Genomic DNA, 25431 nt, shown 5'->3' with positions numbered 1-25431 from the left:
ACAGAGAGAAATGGAGAGAGGAGGGGAAGACAGAAAGGAGGAGAGAAAGATAGACACCTGCAGACCTGCTTCACCGCCTGTGAAGCGACTCCCCTGCAGGTGGGGAGCCGGGGTTCGAACCGGGATCCTTTTGCCGGTCCTTGCGCTTTGCGCCACCTGCGCTTAACCCGCTGTGCTACAGCCCGACTCCCATTAATCCATTTTTAATCTAGTCCTTTAGCTTGGTCTGAAAATTCATCTGCTATTTCTTGGGATGTATTGTTTGTCATAATTAATCCTTGCAAAGACAGTTCAGTGAATGAAGAAAATCTGTGTTGACTGCTCACATTTAATTGTGACCTCAATATCTCATCTTAATCTTTGAGACTAGATATCAGACACATGGTGCTGGGAAATTGTGCCGATGCAGTCACATCTGCCATGTTGTCCCCTCAGGCTAGTTCCCACAAGAGTTGGGTGTCAGGCTGAGCTTCATTGACGGGAGACAGACCACCTGGGACTCATGGCTGGGTTGTAGGCAGTATTTCTTTATTCATGCAGGACGCAGCACAATCTATGCCAAGCTAAGCTAAACTAACAACTAACTAAAACAAACAATGTTGTCTTTATATATACTTCCCAAGTAGGGTGTGAACAGGATGTGATGCAGAGAGGATGGAGAGAAAAGTGACTGGTGAAAATCAGGGTGTGACAAGGAGAGGATCAGGGTGTGACAAGGAGAGGGGATGGAGCAGGTGAGAATTCTACCACTAAACCACCAATGCCCTGGAGGGAAGGTGGTACTTTATGTAAATGTAAAAGTGATTTATGTAAATAGAATACAGTGGTTACGTAAATAGAATGCAGTGTTAAGCAGGGGGGATTTAAACCAAATGAAACAGAAGGGGTTTTTAAAAGCAGAATTAGAAGATACCAACAGTTGGGACATTCTTGGAGTGCCTGTTCAGCCATGTTGTGCCCTCAGGGCATTGTCTATATCCCCGCGATATTTGGAGTGCTTTGGTTACTCCTCCCGCCTCCCATTCTCACGAGAGTTATTATCCTTTCCTGGAGTGCTATGGTTACTCCTCCCCCTTCCCATTCTCGCGAAAGGTTCTCCTATAAAAGCCCTTCTTCTTCCCCACCTCGCTCTCTTGCCAGCGCTTCACTCCGGTGTTCAGATGCAGGAAAGGTTACTGCGTGAGGCGGCCATTTTCGCTACCTCCACGTGGCCCAACCTGCCTCACTAGCACCCAACTCTGAGGTGCCAGCGCAAATAAAGATTTGTGTTTCCTCTTTGCTCCGGACCCCTCCTCTCTCTCTTCTCCACGGCCCACGCACAACAACAACATGGCTTACACTTACATCTTTATTTATCATCTGAAACTTGTCACCCAGATAGACACCTGGATATTGGGGCATTAATTCTCTGATGAGGCATTTTATATTTCTTTCTTTTCTTTTTTGCCTCCAGGGTTATTGCTGGAGCTTGGTGCCTGCACCACAGGTGCCTGCTCCTGGAGTCTACTTTTTTCCTTTTGTTGCCCTTATTGTTTTATCATTGTTGTGGTTATTATCATTGTTGTTATTGATGTCATTGTTGTTGGATAGGACAGAGAGAAATGGAAAGAGGGGGGAAGACGGAGAGGGGGAGAGAAAGACAGACACCTGCAGACCTGCTTCACCACTTGTGAGGAGACTCCCCTGCAGGTGGGGAGCCAGGGACTCAAACTGATATCCTTAGGCTGGTCCTCGCGCTTCATGCTATGTGCGCTTAACCTGCTGCGCTACTGCCCAACACTCCATTTTATATATCTGTACCTGCTACATGAGCTCTTGACAGGCAAAAAAATTGTAGACTCCCTCCACCCTGCTGTCTAAACAGTTTTGCCTTGTGACTCTGGACAGGATTACATAGCATTCTTTCAAAATTTAATAATGCCAGACCAGTTGCACTGAGAAATTTAAATTTATCCTCCTGCCATGGCTCCATCCTCATGGCTCACAGGGAAACAGGTGTCTGGTTTCTCACAGTCAAATGGTCACCTGTGTCACTCCTCCAGCTAGGAGCCAGGCTAATTAAGGGAGGTGTTGGATCATTTTCCTTCCTCTTAGGAAGGAAATTCTGGAGTTGATCTTTAGTTTTTTTTTCTCTCAGAGAAAACAGATATATAGTAAGTTTGAAATACTTAAAGTGTGCAATTTTATATGCTTTGTCACATCTATGAAACCATAATCCCAGTCAAACAGTGCACATATATCAATCATCCCCAAAGTTCTAACACTATAACCCTTCACTTTTCCCTCTCTTATCACAAAGCAACAAAGGAATTGTCTTCAATCATTCTTGATTAATAACATATGATTTTATGCATGATTCATATCACATAGCACAGAGTTTTGTGTGTGCGTGATTTAGCCTTATTGTAGCAGGTACTACTTCATTCCTTTTTATTGCTGAGTATTTTTCCATTGCATGGCCATATCATAGTTAATTTATCCATTCACCTGCTGATGGGCATTTAGGTTACTTTCATTATGGGCCTGTTTTAAAAAAAAGTGTTTATCTGTGTACAAGTCTTTGCATGTGTTAGGGGAAGAACAAAGTAAAGAGGCCCTGAATCCCAGTTCCACCTAGAACAACTTGAGAGACTATGGCCTGTTTGTTTGTTTGTTTGTTTTTTTCATGTTTTCTCTATGAGAAGGGGAGAGTTTTAGGGGAGCACCAAGGAAGCTGTGGAAAGAGTTTTAAGAGCTCACCAGGAAGCACCATTCACTATGGCGAAGGGGTGGGGGGGCTGGAGGGTGGGGAGAGAGCTGTGGAAAGGTAGTCATACCTGGAAAACAGAAATCCAATAGTAAAGACAGGAGGTAATTTCAGTGGACCAATAAAAAGCTGGCTCCAGATAGGACTAAAGCTGGGAATAAATTCGGCAAGAGAACTCAGGGTGGCACCACACTCTGTGGCCCTCATGTGACTGTGACTCTGCACCTTAATATCTGCCTCTGCACACTAGCCACCTCATTTCTTTGAAAAAGTTTGCACATCTAATCCACAGAGTCTTTTGTGATTCTTCCAAAATAATATCTGTGAACTAATCAACAGGTCCCAGGAAAGGACCTTGTGCTTAGCGCCCCCCCCCGACCCAAGGTCAATTCTCTCAGCGTATATGTATATAAATTTTTATTCTTCCTGCATTAATCTCCTAGAGTAGAATGGCTGGAACACATGTTAGGTGTATGCATAACATTCTAGGGAACTGCCAAACTAATTTCTAGTACTAATTTGTTTTTTTTGTTTTTTTTAATATTTATTTTATTTATTTATTCCCTTTTGTTGCCCTTGTTGTTTTATTGTTGTAGTTAGTATTGTTGTTGTCGTTGTTGGATAGGACAGAGAGAAATGGAGAGAGGAGGGGAAGACAGAGAGAGGGAGAGAAAGATAGACACCTGCAGACCTGCTTCACCGCCTGTGAAGCAACTCCCCTGCAGGTGGGGAGCCGGGGTTCGAACCGGGATCCTTATGCCAGTCCTTGTACTTTGCGCCACCTGCGCTTAACCCACTGCGCTACAACCCGACTCCCTCTAGTACTAATTTGTAACAGTGCATAAGTCTTGTCTATTTTTGCCACCAAGGTTTTGGCTAGAGTTTGGTGACTACACAATTGCACTGCTACTGATACCCATTTTTTCGTTTACTTTGTTTTGATAAAGGGTGAGAGACAGAAAAATAAAGGCGAGAGAGAGAGAGAGAGAGAGGGAGAGAGAGAGAGAGAGAGAGAGAGAGAGAAAGAGATCTGTAGCACTGCTCCACTACACATGAAGCTTTCCCCCTGCAGGTAGGGACTAGAAGTTTGAACCTGGATAATCTTGCCTGATAACTAAGGAGAATACTACCATCCAGCCTTAAGCTTTGTCTTTTAATGACTCTTAGAAAAGTCAGTCACCTGGTACACTTGGTAAAACACACACATTACCATCTCCAGGACCCAGGTTCAAGCTTCCAGTCTCTACCTGAAGAGGGGAAGCTTCAAAAGTGGTGAGGCAGTGCTGCAGGTGACTCTATCTTCCTCTCTATCTCTCCTTTCCTTCTCAATTTGTGTCTTTATAAAAAATAAATAAATATTGGGAGTCGGGCTGTACTGCAGCGGGTTAAGCACAGGTGGCGCGAAGCGCAAGGACTGGCGTAAGGATCCTGGTTCGAGCCCCCGGCTCCCCACCTGCAGGGAAATTGCTTCACAGGCGGTGAAGCAGGTCTGCAGGTGTCTGTCTTTCTCTCCCCCTCTCTGTCTTCCCCTCCTCTCTCCATTTCTCTCTGTCCTATCTAACGAAGACATCAATAACAACAATAACTACAACAATAAAAAAACAAGAGCAACAAAAGGGAAAATAAATATTTAAACAATTTTCTAAATAATAAATAAATATTGCTTTAAAAAAGAAAGAAAAGTCAAGATGAACACATTGCCTCCATTTTTACAAATTAGGGCACTTTAATAAAATTAAAAAAACAATATAACCTATCCAAGGCCACACAGCTAGTAAGAAGACAGTGATGGGCTGAGAAGGCAAGCTTTCTAACTCCAAACATCTACCTGCTAGGAGAAACTTTTTGTAGTTTACCTCTTAAAATTTTACCTTTATCCTTTTTTTTTTTTTTAGCATAAGAGTTAATTAATGCATATTAAAGAAAATGTGAAAAAGCACAGAGTCCCAGAAACTACCCATTAGCTCCAATACTAAATTATAATCACTGTAACTGCTTCTTCTAGAACTTATTGACCCGACTGACAATAATTTTACTTAGCTTGTCTCACTTATTGATTTGGATGGTATTTGGTATCATTTAATTGGCAGCTGTCGTTAAGTGCCAGTGCCTGGAATGTAAGTCTGAAGAGGGCATGGGTCTTTGTTGTTCCTCCACTAAAGCACACCCAGAAGAGTGTCTGGTTCACAGCGGGGACCCAAAATGTATTTGGTGAATGGATTTTTTAAAATACTGTATTTGTCTTATTTTAATGATAGAGATGGCTACAGACAGAGACACACTAGAGCACTGCTCAGCACTGGCTTATGGTGGTCCTGGGGAATGAACCTGAGACTTCTTTTTGCCTCCAGTGTTATTGCTGGGGCTCGTTGCCTGCACTATGAATCCACTTCTCCTAGAGGTCATTTTTTTCCATTTTGTTGCCCTTGTTGTTGCTGTTGCATGGGACAGAGAGAAATCAAGATAGGAGGGGAAGACAGAGAGTTGGAGAGAAAGAGAGACACCTGCAGACCTACTTTGCCACTTCTGAAGCGACCCCCACCCAGCCCTGCAGGTGGGGAGCTAAGAAACCAGGGGACTCTAACCAGGATCCTTTTTTAAAAAAATATTTATTTATTTATTCCTTTTTGTTGCCCTTGTTTTTTTTTTAATTGTTGTAGTTATTGATGTCGTTGTTGGATAGGACAGAGAGAAATTGAGAGAGGAGGGGAAGACAGAGGGGGAGAGAAAGATAGACACCTACAGACCTGCTTCACCAATTGTGAAGCGACTCCCCTGCAGGTGGGGAGATGGAATACTTGGGCTGGTCCTTGTGCTTTGCACCACATGTTCTTAACCCACTGCGCTACCACTCGACTCCCTCTAAACAGGATCCTTATGCCGGTCCTTGCACTTCGCGCCATGTATGCTAAACCCACTGAGCTACTGCCCAGCCCATGAAACCTGAGACTTCTGATACCTCAGGCATAAAGGTCTTTTTGCAATAACCATTATGCTGCCTCTCCTGGTGAATGAATTTAGTTACCTACTATAATTTAGTTACCTACTATAATTGACTACTATAATAGTTACCTACTATAATTTAGTTACCTACTATAATTGACATTTTAGCATATGTTGCCAATTTCCATACTCTTTACAACAGTCTGAGCATTTGCTTATTGCATGGCGGAAGACTTCAGCCACTCACCACCAACAAGATGCTGTTTCTAATAACATGTCCCTCTCGGCTATCACAGCAGGTAGTTACTGTCTGAAACATCTTGAAAGCTTTTCATCCCATTCAAGGTGTTTTCAGAAACCAACCTGCTGCCTCTGGTGGCATTACGGAGACCCACATTAACCCTGTCAGTTTTCCAATTCTCCCAGAGGGCCCTGCACATTAGAGAAGGTGCAGGCCGGGTCAGAGACGTGGCATGGGAGTAAAGCATCTGGGGAAATTGCCTTCCTGAAGGAATACCAAGGGTGCACTACCCCACTGGCTCAGGCTGGGCTCTGGAAAGCTCTGTGTTACAATCTGGGTCCCATCTTCAGCTCCTGCTCTGGGATATTCTCGGCCTGTGCACCCTCTACCCCCTTTCCAGCCTCCAGCTGTGGCCTGTGCCCCCACAATTCATGTCAAAGTCCTTAGGACCTCATTTTCTGTCCTTATTTGGAAAGATGTAATTAGTTTCTGATGAGGTCACTGGGGAGGGATATTTTTATAAAAGAGGGCATGTGGGCATGGGTGGGCACAGGCCAGGAGAATGGCATATGAACAGCAAGACCACCTTTCCAATCACCAGGAAGAAGACCTGGAAGAGTTGCATTCCTCCCTTAGAAGGAAGCCACCACCCCACACCCCACACTTCCTAAAAAAGCTACAGAACATAGATATAGACCAGGGCCCATGAGATAGGGCACATGTGCACATGTATCCATAAGTTAGGGGGAAATATATACCTTAAAGTAAAATGGAGGCCAGTTGGTGGTGTCCTGGTTGAGTGCACATATCACAGTGAGCAAGGCCCTCCTGGGCTTAAGCCCCCAGTCCCCACCTGCTTTCTGAGTGGTGAAGCAGTATTGCAGATCTCTCTCTTTCTCTTTTTAAATATTCTCTATGATTTTCTTTTTAAAATGTATTTAAACTTAATTTATTTTGATAGACAGAGTGAAATTTGTTATTTTTAAAAAATTTGTATTATCTTTATTGGATAGAGACAGCCAGAAATCGAGAAGGATGGGGGAGTTAGAGAGGGAGAGAGATGGAGAGACACCTGCAGCCCTGCTTCACCACTTGTGAAGCTCTTTCTTCTTCTTCTCTCTCTTACACTTCTCTCTCAATTTCTGGCTGTCTCTTCAATAAATATAGACATATATATTTTTAAAAGTAAAAGTGAACAATAGTCTTCAGTGACCCAGTAAGTGCAGCAAGTAAGTGGAAATACCTTAAAAAAAAAAAGACACCATATAGTACTTAATCAAGTATTTTCTATTTAGATCTAGATATCCTCTTCACCTACTTCCTATTTCACTTCCCTTAATCACTCTAAATCTAACCCTGTCAGACAAAGTAAGGACTACAAAAGCTGGATAAGGGCAAGAGACTGGCATACTTTAATGATGGCTCTTTTGGTCACTACCAGGACACCCCATCATCCAGGGCCCTAGTCAGGGAATCCTTGGACTCCCATATAGATATGATGGCCTAGACCTCTAACAGATCCCTCTCTCCACCATATCTGGTCATCTCTATCAGGAACAACATCATAAACCCTCTTGTGGGCCTCTACAGGACGTTGCCCTCAATGTGGAACAACAATGGTAGAAATTGCCCCACTCTCTGAAGGGAGGCTGGGTCAACATACTCTGCCACTTGAGGGAAATGAGTACAGCCAAGAATGTTCCTAGCTGTGATCATGGAATGTGAGCACTGACTGACAGGGATGCAGAGGTTACACAGGCTCCTGTGCCAATATCTTTATTGATCAGAGAGCCAAGGCTTTTAAAGGGCAGACCTGGAAGTGGCAAATTGGAAATGGAAATAGCTAGGAAAGGGGAGGAGAAAGGCAAAAGGGGTTGGAAAGGTAGGAACTTCCTTAGCAACTGTTGTGAGGGTTCTAACTGGTAGGATTAATAATACTCTGCAGGCAGGGAGGGTCTTGAGGGTAAAAAGAAGATAGATCAATGGGATGGGTGGGGATCTTTCAGGGAAAACAATGATTATGTAGATAGGCTATAGTATCAGGAATGCAGGGTGGAGCAGGGGGAGCTGGCTTAATGTTATAAGGAATGCCAGGCTCCTAGAGGCAGAAAAATGTAGGGTGCTTTGTGAGGCTCCTCACAATTTTCCGACATTGTAGTTGAAGGAACATTGTATTGTAGCATCTAAATTTCAGCTGTGGATCATTATGAATCAATATCTGAACTTATTACACTGAGTTTACCACTAAACATCTAATTCTACCTTTCACTGCATAATTGACTCCTTTTACCCAGTTCACACTCTCTCTCCCTTCTGGTAACCACCAATGTGGTCTTGTCCTCTGATGTTTGTTTCTGCTTTGTTGGTTCTGTTTCTCTGTATACCACAAGTGAGTGAAACCACATAGAGTTTCTCGTTCAGAGCAAGCACACACCCCAGATCTGTGTGCTGTTGCAAGTGGCAGGACTTCGTCTTTCTTCTCCTCCTCCTCTTCCTTCTTCTGCATTTTAATTTAATTTTTTTAAATTGAAGGAAGTTAATTGGGGCTTATAGTAAATACAGTTGTTGGTACATGTATAAAACTTTTTCTGTTTTCTGACAAATACTTTCACCCCCAGCCTAGGTCCACCTCCACCAACCTGGCTTCATCCGTCTGTTGGACAGTAGAGGAGCATTCCACTGTGCAGGCAGACCACATCTCCTTGGCTTTAGAAGAATAAAATTCATGAAAATCATCATAGGGGACACAGGGATGGAGAGATGCTAACTCTAAAAAAGAATCAACTAAATGCTACAGAAAAGACATAGAGTGGGGTTGGTGGAGTGGGAGGAGCAGGGTGACTCTGCCTTGTGAGCAACTGTGAGGGGATCCCATGAGTAATGGGAAGAGGGGGGCAGATCATCAAATCTGATGCACTTAGATGCAGGCAGTTTGAGAAAAAATGGAAGATAAGTGCTTAGGAGGAAGTGTCCTAGGTACAGGAAGCCCTTCCTCTACTTCCGGAGAGTACCTTCCCAAGAAGGGGAAAAAGTGTGATCACCACGGTGTCCCTCCCTGAGCAGCACTGGTCTAGTTAGTGTAGATCACTAGAACTGAAGCCCAATAAAGGCAGAAACTGTAAAGCTGCATTTCCTTGGCTGCCCCTTCGATCTAGAATGTTCACTCCTTGGCACTGTATCACCCTTACTTTTTAAAGGAGAATCTGGAGCAGCCTCAAAGCACCTCTTGATTTCATTCTGGATCAGAGAGAAGCCAGGGCTGGGACAGGCAACAGGCAGGCAACTGGCAGTGCTCAGTGTGAATGTGGAGCTCAGAGCCTTCAGAGCCTGCACTGTTTAGATGCAGTCACCCCACACAACAGGAGAGAGCCTGCCCTTTCTGCTTTGGAGAGATACAATCAGCAACCTGACAGGATTCTGGCAGAAGCAATTAGCTCATGAATTAGTTATCAAATACCTCCTGCAGCCAAGGTCTGAGAAGTGCTGATCTGCAGACTTTCCCCCAGGAACTTTAGGACAAAAGGGTCAGCCACCTGCTTTCATCTGCAGTAGGGATGCTGGCCAATCTGTCCATCCTCCCCCCCCCCCCTACACAAACACTCCATCCTGTGCCATCACCCTGGATGCCATCACAGTCTGCTGCCCTCACTTCCCCCAGCTCCAGAGCCACCTCTCCCAGCTTTTCTCCCATCATGCTCGCCCTCACTCCCTCCCTCTGCAGCAGCCAAGCTGGTCTCCCTGCTACATGGGGCTGTGATATGCCTGACTGATAGCATCTCACTGCCCCTTGTTGAGGATGCTCTTTCCTTGTGTGCCAGCAAGGTTGCTCTCCTTGCTTTCTTCAGCTCTCTGTTGGCAAGTTTCACTGCCACGGAGGCATTTCCTCACCCCTTTGCTCCTTGCACTCTGGAATGCCCTTACTTGCTGCTCTGTGCTCACTACTGCCACACAGTTGATCTACCAGGCTATTTGCTTACTCTCTGACCACCTGCAGGAGAAAGTGAGCAGCATAAGGGACAAGGACTTGCCCTGGTTGAAAACTGAATGTATAGAAAAATTTGCAGCCTAAAAAAAAATGATGAAAACCAAAAATCATCTTTAAGCCATCACTGCCTCTATGATGTGAAAACAACTATTCTATTGTTAGACTGTTTATTCAGCAAGGATCTCTTGTTTTCAAATCCATTCTGTTGCCAAATTTTATAATTCTCTGCTTGAAATCCTTTCTTTTCTCCCTCCCTTCCAGCAATTCCTGTTCACTAAGGTTATGAAGTACTAGGCGTTGTCTTTTACATTATTTTCAGATAGTCAACCATTCCCACTACTGGTCCTCTAGATGAAGGCTGACTACCTCCTACTTGGTCAAATGTAAAATTTCCTAACCATTGTCACTGCCTCTTTTTTCCTCTCTTACAATGTATTCCATTGGACATTAGATTATTTTCATTTCTCTTCTTTGCTAAAAATTCTGCAGTGAATTCCTAGCTTTTTGAACTAAATTACTTTTTAAATTTTTTTTTACTTTTTAAAATATTTTTAAATTATAGAATTACATCACGACAGGGGTTTGAATCCACACCATTCCCACACCATCAGAGTTCTGAATCTTCACTCTCCCCACTGCAATCCACCACAGTTCCACTAAGGTTGTAGACATTGGCCGACAATCTTCTCTACAACTATCTGTCCACATTTATACAAAGTTACCCCTTCTTTTCCTGATTCAATCCTCTCTTTCCCTCTAAACCACTCATGACATCAAAGCTACCTCCATATGTCCCTCTCCTTCTCCTTCTCTCTCTCTGGGTGCTGATGGAGCTGGAGTGCAGAGTCCCCCTAATCTTCATCCTATCACTTCTCCCCCGCTGGGAGTATGGATCAAGATTGTTTATGGGGAGCAGAAGGTAGGAGTTCTAGCTTTTGTTGCCACATCTCCACTGAGCATGGGCATTGACAGGTTGATCCATACCCCCAGCCTGTTTCTATCTTTCCTTAGTGGACTGGAGATGTGAGGTCCAGGACACATTGGGAATTAAATTACTGATCTCCGCTCTGCAGATAAAATCTGCCCATGAGTCTCATCTACTACGATTTTCAGAATCCATGGTTTAAGTAAGCTGGTCTATTCATTATTTTTTAAAAATTTTCCACATGCTGTTGCCATCTCTGGAAACAGCAGTTTCTATTTGCCAAAACTCTGTTCTCCAAGGGTATTCTTAATGCCACCACTGTGTATATCCCCAAATGCAGTGGCCTTTTCTATTTTTGAAGTCATAGGATACCAGGTGTATATGTCTTGTGTATAAATGCCCGAACTACTGCCACAGTTTACCTAAGCTATGACTATGTTCAGAGATGCCACCAGGAAAGAATTATGGAAAGTGGGCATTTTATCTCAGTCATCCTTATTTCCCTCACTGTCCCCAACAGTAGCTAAACTAGAATCTTGCTCAATACCCAGATCAACTCTGAGTTTTTGAACTGAATGCTTAATGTGGTGCAGGTACTGTGCCAGGTGCAAAAAGACTAGAAGAAGAACAAGGTGCAGTGTTTGCTCTGAAGAAATCAGCAATCTGGAGTAAAGAGGTGAAAGGCTACTGGATGCTTTCATTCATGTGGGACATCTAGAGAATTGAAATACATGAACATAAAAGAGGAGAAGAGGAGAGAGAAAGAGAGAGAGAGAGAGAGAAAGAAAGAAAAGAAAAGCCAGAAGTGAACAAACTATTTCTAAGACGTGAACAAACTATTTCTAAAATTCTGTGAGAACTACAGTGGTGATTGTGGGGGAACAGACCTTTGGTGGCAGGTGCTGTGAGAATTTATACCCTTTAATTTCACAATCTTATTTTTTTCCATAATCTTATAAACCACTATTAATCACAAATAAGAAAATGGCTTAGAAGAGAAATCAGCTATCTGATTGTGTAGGCAGGACTGCTTGCCTAAAACTGCATTTCTTGGTCTGACATTCAGTAAGCACTAAGCACGCATTGTATGAGAAATATAAAGAGAGTCGTCTCTAACGGTCACCATCAGTGATGCCGAAAGCAGATCCTCATATAGGCAGATGCCAACTGAGTGTGTACAGATGATGCAGCCAGCACCAACACATTATACCCTACTTTTGGCACAATGAAGGCTTACCTGGGGCTGCTGTGTGCTCCAGGTGGCCCAGCAGGGGCTGTCTGGTGATTCTGTAGATGAGCTCTGTGGGCGCACTCTCCTGGTCAGTACCGGAGAGCTGCAGAGTGGTGATTTTCTTCACTGAGTTCTCATCCAAGATCAGTCCCTTATTGGTGGTGATGACTGGTGGGGACTTGTCTTCTGAAAAAAATAAATCAAGTGTTTCCACCATTTCTTTTTATGTATTTACTAGATAGAGATAGAGAAAAATTAATACAGAAGGGGGAGACAGAGAGTGAGAACGAGACCTGTATTACTGCTTCATTAACCATGAAGCTCCCCATAGCAGGCAGGGGTGGGGGCTTGAACCCAAACTCTTCCATATGTCGTAACATGTGCTCTCTACTGGCTGTGCCACCAACTGCTCCTCCAGCAATAGTGATTTCCCAGGACATCTTTTCAGCTTCCTCCCTTCTAGCTTTGGGGTTTAAGTTGGTCCTTAGGCCTGACCCCCAGGGAGGTGCCAAAGAACTAAAACTTCTGACAACAGAGGAAGTAAGTCCAGATTTTCAAAACTAAAGGAAAGGGTTTGAGTCTTATGGCGAATATAGTGTGAATTATATACCCTCAGAATGCTGAAGTTGTCTTAGAACACCAATGCCTCCTTACCCAAAACGGTGATGGAAAATGACTGATCAGTCACCTTGCTGCCTTTTCCATCAGTTACATCAAACTTAAAAGAAAAACTCCCAACAGGTTCTCCCTTTTTGTGACTGTATTCTACTTGGCCTGTGAAACAAAGATAAGAAAATCAAGATTTGCTACTAGCACACTTTGTGTACATTTATGAAACAAATGTGTTCCCACCAAACAAACAATTAATACCTTCCTCACTTTTGTGCTATTTTTGGCATTTGTATGTGTAGTTTTCATCCCTAGCTTTTCTTCTTCTACCACAGACCTTCTCAAAATAAAATCATTCCAAGTAGCGCTGTATGGCAGATTTGGGGCCACTACTGGGATTCTGGGCTCCGAGGTGTCCCAGGATTAAAAGATGACTCAATCACTTATTGCCATGTGAGAGAGAGTCCAGAGGGACAGCATCAGTTGTGTCTCAGAGTGAGACGAGACTGGGTGCCACTGACCCCCAGAACTCTACACAGTTTATATTGACAATGATATGCATATCATCAAACCAGAATAAGGAAGACCAAAGGGCTTTTTAAGTGAACATACATCACAGGGTAAATGTCAAGATACAAGTAACAGGAACTTGCATCTCACATGGAAAGGCCAGGGTATATATATTAGAGGGGGAAACATCAGAGTGCAGGTAGTGGTGTTTAGAACTGACCTACGTATATCATTGTCTTATATCATTGTCTTATTATTATTATTTTTTTTACCTCAGCACTGCTCAACTCTGGTTTATGGTGGTGCAGGGGATTGAACCTGGGACTTCAAAGCCTCAAGCATGAGAGTCTCTTTGCATAACCATTATGCTATCTCCTCTACCCCCACACATCATTGTCTAAATGTCATTATGTCTGGCATACTTCTTTGATGCCATAACAAATACTGAACTTACTCTCCAGTCACTTTTGCACTACCCCATACTTCCAGGAAAAACACTGGTCACCAAAGATAAGTCTATGTGGCCCTTATTGTCAGCCTGGAGGCTGGTTATTGATCAACTCGTGACCTATACCAGACTTCTGCCGTAGAGTGCAGGAGTTGTAACAAAGGATTAATAGCCTGGAGTCCTGCAGTGAGCAGGCCTCTTGATATTTTAGACAAAGGAATGTACCTGGTAAAACTAACAGGCAGACATGTTCTTATAAGCATGGTGGCATGGGTAAAAATCAGTGGGATTTTTAGTAGCAAATATCAGGAATTCTGGGATCAAGAAACTGTTCAACAGCACTGCTTAAGGTTGAGGCCCAGCTTTTGTGAATGACTATAAGGAGGTCTCATGGATAACTACATCTGCAAAACTGTACTTGTGTTTAATGTGCATTACCACGTCACATCATCCCTGTGGCCTTTTATGGATCTTTATCACAAGGAAGAGGACATGTATTTCTGGAACACTATGTGATGTGATCAACCCACAAAGCAAACAAGAAAAAATAAATAAATACTGCACAAAAGTCAAAACCACAACCAAGGAAATGGTTCAGTGGCTAGTGCATAGGATTCCCAAGCTGTAAGGCCCAGATTTGAGCCCCAGCACAGCATTGCATCTGGCCAGAGTAGTGCTCTGATCTCTGCCTTTCTCTCATAAGAGGGCCCCCCCCCAAAAAAAAAAATCAATCTTTGAAGGAAAAAAAAAAGAAGTCAAACACTTGAAGAGAGAGAACTACAGTGTGTCATATTTTCTTTCATCCATTTCATCCCTTTAAACTAGCTGTTAGTATAAATACAACTAACATCAGGGAGGAGGCACCTACCCTGATTTTTTTTAAAGATGGACACCGAGGAATGACATTAGTAAGGACTCATCACTACTTTGCCCACTCCATTCCCTTCGATAAAGCACAGACCAGTCCAATGAGAGCTTTAAGTGTCAGTGCATGGGAGGGGAGGTTCTGGAGTTTTGCTTTTCATATTTTCCACTGCTATATGACACTGCATATCATCACACAGCTTTGAATTACTTTTTCCTTCAATATATAGACTCCCCCCATTTTTTAACTTATGAAAGCACAGTACAGTAACTATGTAGCATTTCTGCTTTTATATTACATCAGCACTTCCTGGAAGAGGGATGAATTATGTAATCTCCCACAGAAAGCTCTGATTTATGCCTTACCATTTTGCTTAGTTCATTAACATGTGCTCCTGCGGGAGCTGAAAGGAGATATAAATTGTTCACCTAAGGCAGACATATTTTCACCTTAATCCATCCCAATTCACTTCTCTTTCCTTCTCTCTGTCTCTCTCACACAAGTCTGGATGTTTTTTTCCTCCATAATAGTCACAAATTCCATCAATGCTATGCCAAAGCATGAACAAGTTTTAGCCAAGAAAACCTTTTAAAAAACCTGAGGAGGTAAGAATGAACAAAGCTACATAATAGCTATTATGCAGCACAGAGAATACATAAGTGACCAGACATTTAGCTCCATTTTGCTACCGTCTGTGTGTGTGTGTTTGGCAAGGGGAATAAGCTTAGAATTCTGGGGAGGCAGAGAACTGCTGACCTTGGCTGACATCAGCCTGGGAGAAGCTTCGGATGGGACCCTTGACGGAGATGTGCTCCAGTCTGCCGTGTTTCAACAGCTGCAGGTGTCCTATGCCAGGGTCTTCCTTCAGAATGTACATCACCTGATGGTCATCTGAACCAGTGTCTGTCACTTTCAGATGCTGTTCTGTGATGCGCACTACAGACCCTGGAAGAGAAAGGGAATGATAGGTCATCGACACAACTTCCTCTGATGAGCATGTCAGATGATTTCAGGAGAAAAGAGAGGACATTTTCACACACTCCCAGGGTCTCCATAAGCACCAGCTGCTTGCTGTCTCAACTTCCAGCTGTGGAAATTCTAATTCCCCTGAAACAGTCAAAACATCCCAATTTGCAAACTGTCCCTTGAGCTTAACTCTAGGTCCTGTATTTCTCTTCTGAAACATTTTCATTTTTTAACTTCATTTATTTGATTTAACAGTATAGAGAGAAATTGCCCCCCCCACAAGTTCATTCTTTCCCTTTGCCCACTCTCCTCCTATGACTATATAATTACTATAATTACTCTTGTGATGCAAACAAACTCTAGTCTTGTGATCAGGTCTACTTGAATGGATTTGTTTTCTATCTTGCAGATCACCAAATCATAAAAAGTAACTATACAACTATACGGGGGCCGGGTGGTAGCGCAGTGAGTTGCATGCACATGGCAAAAAGTGCAAGGACCTACTCAAGGATCCCAGTTCGAGCCCCCAGCTCCCCACCTGTAGGGGGGTCGCTTCACAGGCAGTAAAGCAGGTCTGCAGGTGTCTATCTTTCTATCCCTCTCTCTGTCTTCCCGTCCTCTCTCAATTTCTCTGTCCTATCTGACAATGACAGCAATGACAACAATAATAATATAACAAGAACTATAAACAAGGACAACAAAAGAGGAAAAATAGCCATCAGGAGCAGTGGATTCATTCATAGTGCAGGCATCGAGCCCCAGCAATAACCCTGGAATCAATCAATCAATCAATCAATCAATAAAAAGGAACTAAACATAATCACATAACTGTGCATTCCTGCAACCCCAGATCAAACAGTCACAATCAGTGTTCCTCAAGACAGAGGTCATGAGGAGGACAACGGAGCAGGAAGTCTGACCTCTGGGTGATGTCAAGGGCTGAGGTTGGAGGACAAACACTGACAACTGGCATGCACCTCCTCTCAAGGCCTTGTCCCTTGCTTTCCTGTCCGATCATTTTCTCATGACAAAAAAACAGTGAATTTTGGTTAGGTAGATTCTAGTCATTCGTGGGTAATGCACTCTCACGTTTAGAGAGGCAAGCATCTGCTCTGAGCATCTCTGTATGTTCTTGCTGAGTAATGTCAACAGAAAATGCCCAAATACTCATTATCCAGGTCTTTCTGGGCTAGTAACCTTGAGGGATGAGAGGAAGTTTCCCTTTGTGGTAAAAAAAAAAAAAAAAAAAAAAAAAGGCATGCATACTGCTTAGGAGAGCTTCCTGAGCTCAGTGTCTCTCTTTTGTAATGCAGTCCATAGGGGGTGAAGGCATCCACCTGGGTTCCAGACACCTCCCCCCACATGGGATGTGGAGGGCAGAAAGGCCAGGCAAATCTGCTGATGTGGCTGCTACCTGAACTCGAACTCTTATGAAGAATCTTGTGTTTTCTACCACTACCCAGGAAACAGTAACAGTCCAGCTTATTAGCTTGTAAATAAGGCGAAGTCAGACCCCAGAACTAATAACTGGGACCTCTGGGAATCCCCAAACTCTCAAATACTACCATGTTATATTTTTTCTTTCACTAAAAGATACACATGAAACTAAGCTTAAATAGGCAAACAAAACCCTAGTGGGATGGAGATGTTCTGTGGGCAAAACCCACTTCCTCATTAAGTAACTCACTGCACACAGATTCCAAACCTGCCACCTGTCACCTGTCACGAATCCTGCAGGGCTGCTTATACAGAGGCAATAAATACTGTGAGGGTTAGACCCAAGAAAACCTTATCTAATGTTTGTATAATGGCTTCCAAGTGCCCCTCCAAGCACTTTTTTTTTGCCACCAAGGGCTTTATCACTGTGCAATTATGCCATCCCCAGAAGACTTTTCTCTTTTCTTTTCTTTTCTTTTATATTTTATTTTATTTATTTATTCCCTTTTGTTGCCCTTGTTGTTTTATTGTTGTTGTTATTATTATTGTTGTCGTCGTTGTTGGATAGGACAGAGAGAAACGGAGAGAGGAAGGGAAGACAGAGAGGGGGAGAGAAAGATAGACACCTGCAGACCTGCTTCACTGCCTGTGAAGCGACTCCCCTGCAGGTGGGGAGCCGGGGTTCGAACGGGGATCCTTATGCCGGTCCTTGTGCTTTGCGCCACCTGCGCTTAACCCGCTGCGCTACAGCCCGACTCCCTTCTTTTCTTTTCTTTTCTTTTCTTTTCTTTTCTTTTCTTTTCTTTTCTTTTCTTTTCTTTTCTCTTCTTTTCTTTTCTTTCCTTCCTTTCTTTCTTTCTTATTCTATAACTTCTTTTTATTTTAATTTATAAAGGAAACATTGATAAAACCATAGGATAAAAGGGGGACAACTTTGCACAATTCTCACCACCAGAACTCTGTATCCCATCCCTTCCCGATAGCTTTCCTATTCTTTTTTAAATATCTATTTATTTATTCCCTTTTGTTGCCCTTGTTTTTTGTTGTAGTTATTAATGTCATCATTGTTAGATAGGACAGAGAGAAATGGAGAGAGGAGGGGAAGACAGAGAGGGGGAGAGAAAGACAGACACCTGCAGGCCTGCTTCACTGCCTGTGAAGCGACTCCCCTGCAAGTGGGGAGCCGGGGGCTCGAACCGGGATCTTTGCACTTCATGTCATGTGCGCTTAACCTGCTGTGCTAGCTACCAACTGACTCCCAGCTTTCCTATTCTTTAACCCTCTGGGAGTATGGACCCAATCTCATTGTGGGATCCAGAAGGTTGAAGGTCTGGCTTCTGTAACTGCTTCCCTGCTGAACATGGGTGTTGACAGGTCGATCCATACTCCCAACCTGTCTCTCTCTTTCCCTAGTGGGGAAGGGCTCTGGGGAAGCAGAGCTCCAGGACATATTGGTGGGGTTGTCTGTCCGGGGAAGTCTGGTAGGCATCATGCTAGCATCTGGAACCTGGTGGTTGACAAGAGAAATTAATATACAAATCCAAACAAATTGTTGACCAATAATGGACCTAAGGGCTAGAATAGTGCAGATGAAGAGTTGGAGGGGTCCTCCATTTTGTAGATAGCTAGTAGGCATATTTTAGTTAAATTCCAAAGGGCCTGTGGCTATACTAGTTTGTTTGTTTGTTTTTTCCTTTTTCTTTTTGTCCCTGAGCCTGAAATCTGATATGCCAGTGGATCCAAGTTATTGTTTGGGGAGATGATGTCATGGCTGCAAGAAGGATCAGAAAGTTGGATCAGGGAAGAAAGTAGCTCCCTAATATGGGAAAGGGGCATAAATATTGTTGACTGTAAACCCCATCGATTTGATGTGATCTGGGGCCCATAACCAGCTTAGGAGCCTATGTGACCTCTGCATCCCTGTGGATGTGAGCTCACATTCTGTGGTCATGAGTAGAAACATTCCATGTGGCCCCAATATTGACCCATCTTTCTCAGGTGTAGCATAGAGTATGTTGTCCATCCTTCCTTCGGAGGATGGAACATTCTCTACCATTGTTGATCCAAGTTGAGGGCAAGGTCTTATGAGGGCCCAGAAAGGAGTCTACTGTGTTGTTCCTGATAGAAATGACCAGTAACAATGGAGAGAGGGATTTATTCGAGGTCTAGGCCCATCGATGTCTGTTTGGGAATCTCAGGACTCCCCAGCTAGGGCCCCAGCTGATGGGGTGGCCTGATAGTGACTAAAGAGTCATCATTAAAGTATGCCAGTCTCTTGCCCTTATTCAGCTTTTGCAGTCCTTGCTTTGCTAAGGTTAGCTTTGGAGTGAGTGAGAGAACTGTAATAAGAAGTAGGTGAGGAGGGTATCTAAGTCAGAAGACTATTTTTTTTCCTCCCTCCTTCTTTTCCCTTCCTCCCTCCCTCCCTTCCTTCCTCTTTGTCTCTTTCACATCTCTGAAGCTTCCCAGGTGCAAACACTTTCATGTGGTAGTTGGGGTCTTCAGGAATGGTGAAGTTCATGCCCTTCTGAGCAATCAACCCCACCCCTTTTAAATGCATTTCTGTGACCCAAGAGGTGGTTCAGTAGGTAGAGTACAGGCCTTGCATGTGTGGTGCCCTGGCATCACTGGTCTGTCTCTCTCTCATGAGATAAATAACTCTTTAAAAATAGAAGGATAGGGAGTGGAGTCCGGTGGTAGTGCAGCGGGTTAAGATCACATGGCGCAAAGTGCAAGGACCAGCGGAAGGATCCCGGTTCGAGCCCCCAGTTCCCCAACTGTAAGGTAGTCGCTTCATAGGCGGTGAAGCAAGTCTGCAGGTGTCTATCTTTCTCTCCCCCTCTCTGTCTTCCCCTCCTCTCTACATTTCTCTCTGTCCTCTACAACAATGATGACATCAATAACAACGACAACAATAACTACAACAACAATGAAAACAAGGGCAACAAAAGGGAGAATAAATAAATATTTTAAAAAAAGAATAAAGTTTTTGGCCAGGGAGGTGGCTCCATGAGCAGGATTCAAGGTTTGCACATACAAAGTCCCAGGTTTGATCACTGGCATGCTATGTGCCAGAGCAGATCAGCACTAGCTTCCTTTCTCTTTAAGAAATAATAACATACTGTTAAAATAAAACATTTTAAAAAATCATGTTAGATTTCTGTTGCTGTTGATTTCTGTGTGGTTGGCTGGGCACTTGCAAGGCTCTAAGAAGCCTAGCCCGACATACAGTTGAGTAAACTAAGATGCCACAATTTCTTTTCTTACTCTTCCTCCTCCTTTTTCTTAACTGAAGCATCACTGAGCTCTGGCTTTTAGTGGTGCTGAGGATGGAACCTGGGACCTCTTGCTTGCAAGCCTTGTATGCTACCCCATCCCAACTTTTTGCAATCTGTTTTCAAATTTACATCAAGATGCATGTGGTCTAAATTTCTGGGATTCACGTTTATTACTCATCACTCTTTACATATCCCTAGAATAACACTTCACCCCTATTTAGGTATTCCCAAGTTCTAGATGCCTCATTCACAGTCTTCTGACAGAGACCATGTGGAAGAAATCCTTACATGCTTTAAAAAAAAAAAGGACAAGGACAGAAGAGCATCGATTGCTCTCTTCGACGCCATTTACCTGCCGAGAGCTGCAGACCCTGATTTACGATCAAGTGGGGTGTGTTGCCTGCAGGTAGCTCTATGTATATCTCCATCCTCCCTGTGTCTGTGTGGAGGCCATCCGTGAGGGAGAACCGGAACTCATCTGCTGCAATACCGGGTCCTTCAGGCACATAGCATACCTGCCCCATCAGAATGTCCTGGTAGGTGAAGGAGGAGCCTTGGGTCAAAACCCTCCCATTCTCTAGAGGCTCAGAAGCACTCTGTCGCAGGAGCAGATGGCCTGGGTAAGGAAGCAAAGGGAAACCAAGAAACAATTGTAGAAGATGGATGGCACTGAAACACCATCTGATCCTGTCAACCAGAGCAAGCCTGTTACGCTATCCAGTGTCTCAGAGGCCCTTGGTGAGACACACATAAATGACCAACCGCTCAACATCTTATATATGAGCAAACGGTAGTTCCCCGCGGCTCCAACAACACTTGCTGTTGAAATCTCCCTTTTCTAGTTAGAAAGCTCCTAAGGAGACACAAGTGGGTGTGATAATACAGCAGCTTAGAAGTCAAATCTTCCTTTCAACATTAAAACTCACCCCATTATCTGAACCTTGTTCTTTCCTTCTGTAAGGTGGAAATAGCCCCCTTTGCTCATGACCTTCTTATTGGGACATTTGGGTTAGAGAAGGAGAATATGCTTTAAATTCCAAAGGACACTCAACATTTTTGAGGGTCATGTGGACCATGAGACAATTCAAGTGCTTCCTTAAATAATATTATAAGAAGTAATAGAAGGTGGAATATGAGATGATTTCAATCATAGGCAGGACTTATGATACAAGGACATAAAGAGAAAACACAAAGTAAAACTTGGACTGTATTTGGTGTATTTTACTAAAGCAAAGGACTCTGGGAAAGGAAGGGAGAGAGGGGGCTGGGAGGATTTGGGATCCTAATGCCTGATGATGGAAAAGGATCTAAGTTGAGGGTGAGACTTATTTGCAGACACCTATCATGGGGAGAAATTATAGCCATGTGCCAACAACTATATTGTAAACCATTAACTCTCCCCCAAATAAAATGTAAAAAATAAAATAAAATAAAATTTCAAGAAGAAAGTGAAAATGAACAAAGGCAAGCTGAAATGCAATGACCAGCAGCCTCTAATATTAGTCCTCCACCAACAGCAACATTGACATCTTTAAAAGACCAAGGGGCATCAAAGTGGACTAAGACCTCACCCAAGAGATGAATGTTTCAGAGTTCTAAGGCCAAGGAAGCAGCATTTAGAAAAGAAGCAGGTAGAAAGTCCCATGATGCCCCCCTCCACCCAGATTTCTTCAGCAAAGTGCTTTCTTTGCAAAAGAAGCAAGCTCATAAAGACATCTAGCACACATTTAACCTGACGTGAACACATTTTTGCAGTTAATAACAGGGCTGCCACACAATTCCTGCATAAATGGCCCAGGAGTATCAAACCGAGAGGCCTATTCCAGAAAGAGGACACAACCTCCCAAACCTATTATGACATGAGGTTACAGTGGAAATGAAACAAAAGAAAATCCAGCTGAAATTGAATTTCAGAGACATAAATTACCAAGGATTTGGCTTCTGAGGACAACCAGTGTCTATTGTGACCCCACAGTATATTGCTCACTGTGAATCTGATTATACTTGGATGCAAAGAGTGGACTAGTTATAAATACATGCAAAGCTGGAGAATGAAACCTGCACATTTATCTCCAGAAGCTATCATTGGGTGCCTCAATTAAGGAGCATCCCAGGGCTGCCGTGTCCTACCGTGATAAGGTTTTCTTGTCAAGAGGAAGATCAGTTCATGATCCGGCGTGTCCAGATCCTGCAGGCTCAGAGTAGAATTGCTGAGCACCACTCCTGAGAGCTGCTGCACTCGGAGGGGCCGCAAGGTCAACCTGGGCGGCTCGTCGTTCTTTCTCTGATCAAAGCAATAATGATAAATAAGTGTCACACAGGCCTTAGTTTGAGATAGAAGTACATGAGCACTATCCAGACAATATTACTGTAATGAATTTCACTACCAAAATGGTACTGCATGAGTCACCATCTCTCCTAATCAAAATGACCAGTCTAAAAGAAGAGTCCCACAAAATGCCTCTTTGGAAAGATGCTGATGGACCATTCATGGAAATCTTGGATATCTTCTCCAGGTCTGAGGATCTTATTTTTCATACCAAAACCATGTATATGTGGTTGGATAAGAACAAACATATTCCAGGAATAAAAAGGCACATTACTTGAAATCAGAAACAGCTTTGGAAACCTTGATATGTCATAGTATCTATAAAGGGACACCATATCTGAAAAATCTGGGTTCCTAAATCCTTCTCTTTGTCCCAGAGCTAGCTATCTCCATCTCTGTTCCTGGAGAAAGCTGAAAGAACCGTGCATTTGATTTCTTTTAAGGCAGAGGGCATTCCATATACAAGATTTGTCCTCTCTCTCTCTCATTGTCTTTCTCTCTCTCTGTCTGTCTCTGGAGTGGGAGAGCAAGCCTGTATGATCACTCAAAAAAGAATAAATAACAGCATCGAGAAACATGTCTCTTTGATGTTACAATTTAAAGAGTACATACACCAGAATATTAAAAAAGTGCACATGAAGAACCACTTATAATTGTTCCAGGGAAAGACACAGGCTTGTGACAATTTTCATCTAAGTAGAAGACTGGCAAGGCTTCTCTGTGTAACCCTAACCATCTATTTCTACATAGAACAATTAGATTTCTTTTACCCCAAAACAGAAATTCGTATTTTTAAGTTGGACCATGTACACATGTCATCTTAATTCTACAATTTCCCCCTAAGGTTGGGGATACATTTTAAAACTGACTTCCATAAAGAGAAAACCATGCACATCCAGCCTTCGTTGCTACTGAGCTTCTGAGTTTATATAGAGCTATCTAATAGTGCAATGGTATGGCCAAAGGCTCAGCTTCTCCAACATTCACATCCAAAACCTTACCTCAATGGTAATATTGATGCTGTAGATTTCTGAATGGCTGTTTCCATCACTTATGTAATAGCTAAAGATATCATGGGTGGGCTCAATGCTTTCATGAACACTCTGAAAGTAGTAAATGTAGTTTTCCAGAACATCTTGAATAGGGAACGATGCCTCCAGGTCACTGGTAGTCTCAGGGCCAAACCGATCACCTGCATCATCATGAGAAAACTTTTATCTTGCTCTGTAAATCCCTGCCTATGAGACTAGACAAAAAAATATGGTGGCAGCATATGAAAGATGGATCTATGTGTGAGGATGGAACAAAGACAAGACTGGGGTTGGAAGACTTGAGGGTCAGATCCCTATCCCATTTCCCTATTATTTCTCACTTCTCTCTCTTTTAAAAAGGTTAGTGTGTGTGTGTGTGTGTGTGTGTGTGTGTGTGTGTGTGTGTGTGTGTGTGTGTGTAAAAGAAATAGGGAGAGAGAGAGAGAGAATGCACCAGAGCACATATGGGGCCAAGGAATGAACGCAGGGCATCACACCTCCACATACTGTGCTAGAGTGCTATGTTACCTGTGGATTGTTATTTCTCATCTCATAGAAAATGCCTGTCTTGGCTGGGAGTATGGATCAACCTGTCAATGCCCATGTTCAGCGGGGAAGCAACTACAGAAGCCAGACCTTCCACCTTCTGCATCCCACAATGACCTTGGATCCATTCTACCAGAGGGCTAAAGAATAGGAAAGCTATCAGGGGGAGGAGATGGGATATGGACTTCTGGTGGTGGGAATTGTGTGGAGTTGTACCCCTGTTAGCCTATGGTTTTGTTAATGTTTCATATATATATATAGGATAGAAAACAAAAAAAGAAAGAAAATGCCTGTCTCCTATTAATGAAAAGAAAATGAGATAATATACATGAAGAGTGGCCTGGGAAATTGTGCAGTGGTAAAGGTCTGAACTAAACAAGGACAAGGTTCTGAGTTCAATCACTTTGGCCACATGTATCAGAGTGCTGCTCTCATCTGCCAGTCTCTCTCAGCTTCCTTTCTTTCTATTTCTAGTTAATAAAGTAAGTAATACAAGCCTTTAAAAGTATGCATGGAGGCACGCAGAATGTTACTACTCTTTTATATGGTATAGAAACAAAGAGTGTTTTGGTAAGAATGTACAATAAAAAATCCTGGGACAAACAGTAACATGACATAATAACAAAGGTTTTACTTCAGCTTTCAGTCAATTTCAAAACCCCTTTGTCTGTCATATCCTGCAAGAGGAAGCTTCCTTCTCTACTTAAGAAAAGATTAGATGGATACCTTTTTATCCAAGAGACATCTCCTTAAACATGTTTCATTTGGCCTTTTAGTTCCTAAGGAAATCTCTGCATGAGTTGAGTTCAGCCCTTGAATAGTATACCTGACCTGTCTCTTACTTGATTCTCTAACTGATTCTAAATTGTTACCCTGCTTTTCTTTTAAAGAAAAAGAAAAAGTGCTACTTTCATCTGCCTCTATCTCATCATGTGTCTTCCAAAATTCTCCAGCGGTATGTCAACAAAGGAAACACTAGATAAAGATCTGAAGGGAACAAGATCTTCTTTTTCCCTTGTCCATGGTCCTTTGATCAGGTCATGAGTTAAAGGTTCACTGACTTCCTCAACTAAAAATAGTGTCATCTTTTGCTGCCATCCCAACAGGAAGGAGTAATTTGCTTGGAATAACTCAAAGGAAATATTGTTTTTCCCCCCAATGATGTAAGTTTTCTTAAGTTTTATCCCTCAGATTTTATTCTCCTTGCAGAGAAGTCTAAGAGACATATGATTTCCAGGACATAGAGTTTAGGGTTTCTAGTAGGACTGACTATAATACCTCCCAATATTTATTTTCTCTTTCCAGTGACCATAAATCTGAGAAGTCTAGCTTCTTCATTTG

General features: G+C 43.0%; 1 protein-coding gene across 4 annotated transcripts in view; it reads right to left on the bottom strand.

Moving 5' to 3' along the window:
• The window catches only part of FRAS1 (Fraser extracellular matrix complex subunit 1), a 532387-nt gene that overhangs the window by 83116 nt on the left and 423840 nt on the right, over nucleotides 1–25431 (bottom strand). For 3 of the 4 annotated variants that reach the window (XM_060187915.1, XM_060187917.1, XM_016186757.2), the window contains 6 exons: nucleotides 23515–23705; nucleotides 22315–22468; nucleotides 20537–20800; nucleotides 15260–15448; nucleotides 12726–12845; nucleotides 12078–12257 (listed from right to left, as the gene is read on the bottom strand). In XM_060187915.1, coding sequence (XP_060043898.1) covers nucleotides 12078–12257; nucleotides 12726–12845; nucleotides 15260–15448; nucleotides 20537–20800; nucleotides 22315–22468; nucleotides 23515–23705 — 1098 coding nt within the window. The remainder of the gene's footprint in view (nucleotides 1–12077; nucleotides 12258–12725; nucleotides 12846–15259; nucleotides 15449–20536; nucleotides 20801–22314; nucleotides 22469–23514; nucleotides 23706–25431) is intronic. The other variant, XM_060187916.1, reaches the window with a different exon arrangement.

Source organism: Erinaceus europaeus, chromosome 3 (assembly GCF_950295315.1).
Source record: "Erinaceus europaeus chromosome 3, mEriEur2.1, whole genome shotgun sequence".
NCBI lineage: Eukaryota > Metazoa > Chordata > Mammalia > Eulipotyphla > Erinaceidae > Erinaceus > Erinaceus europaeus.
Note: the sequence above shows the minus strand (reverse complement) of the source record. Positions and strands in the feature narration are given on the sequence as shown.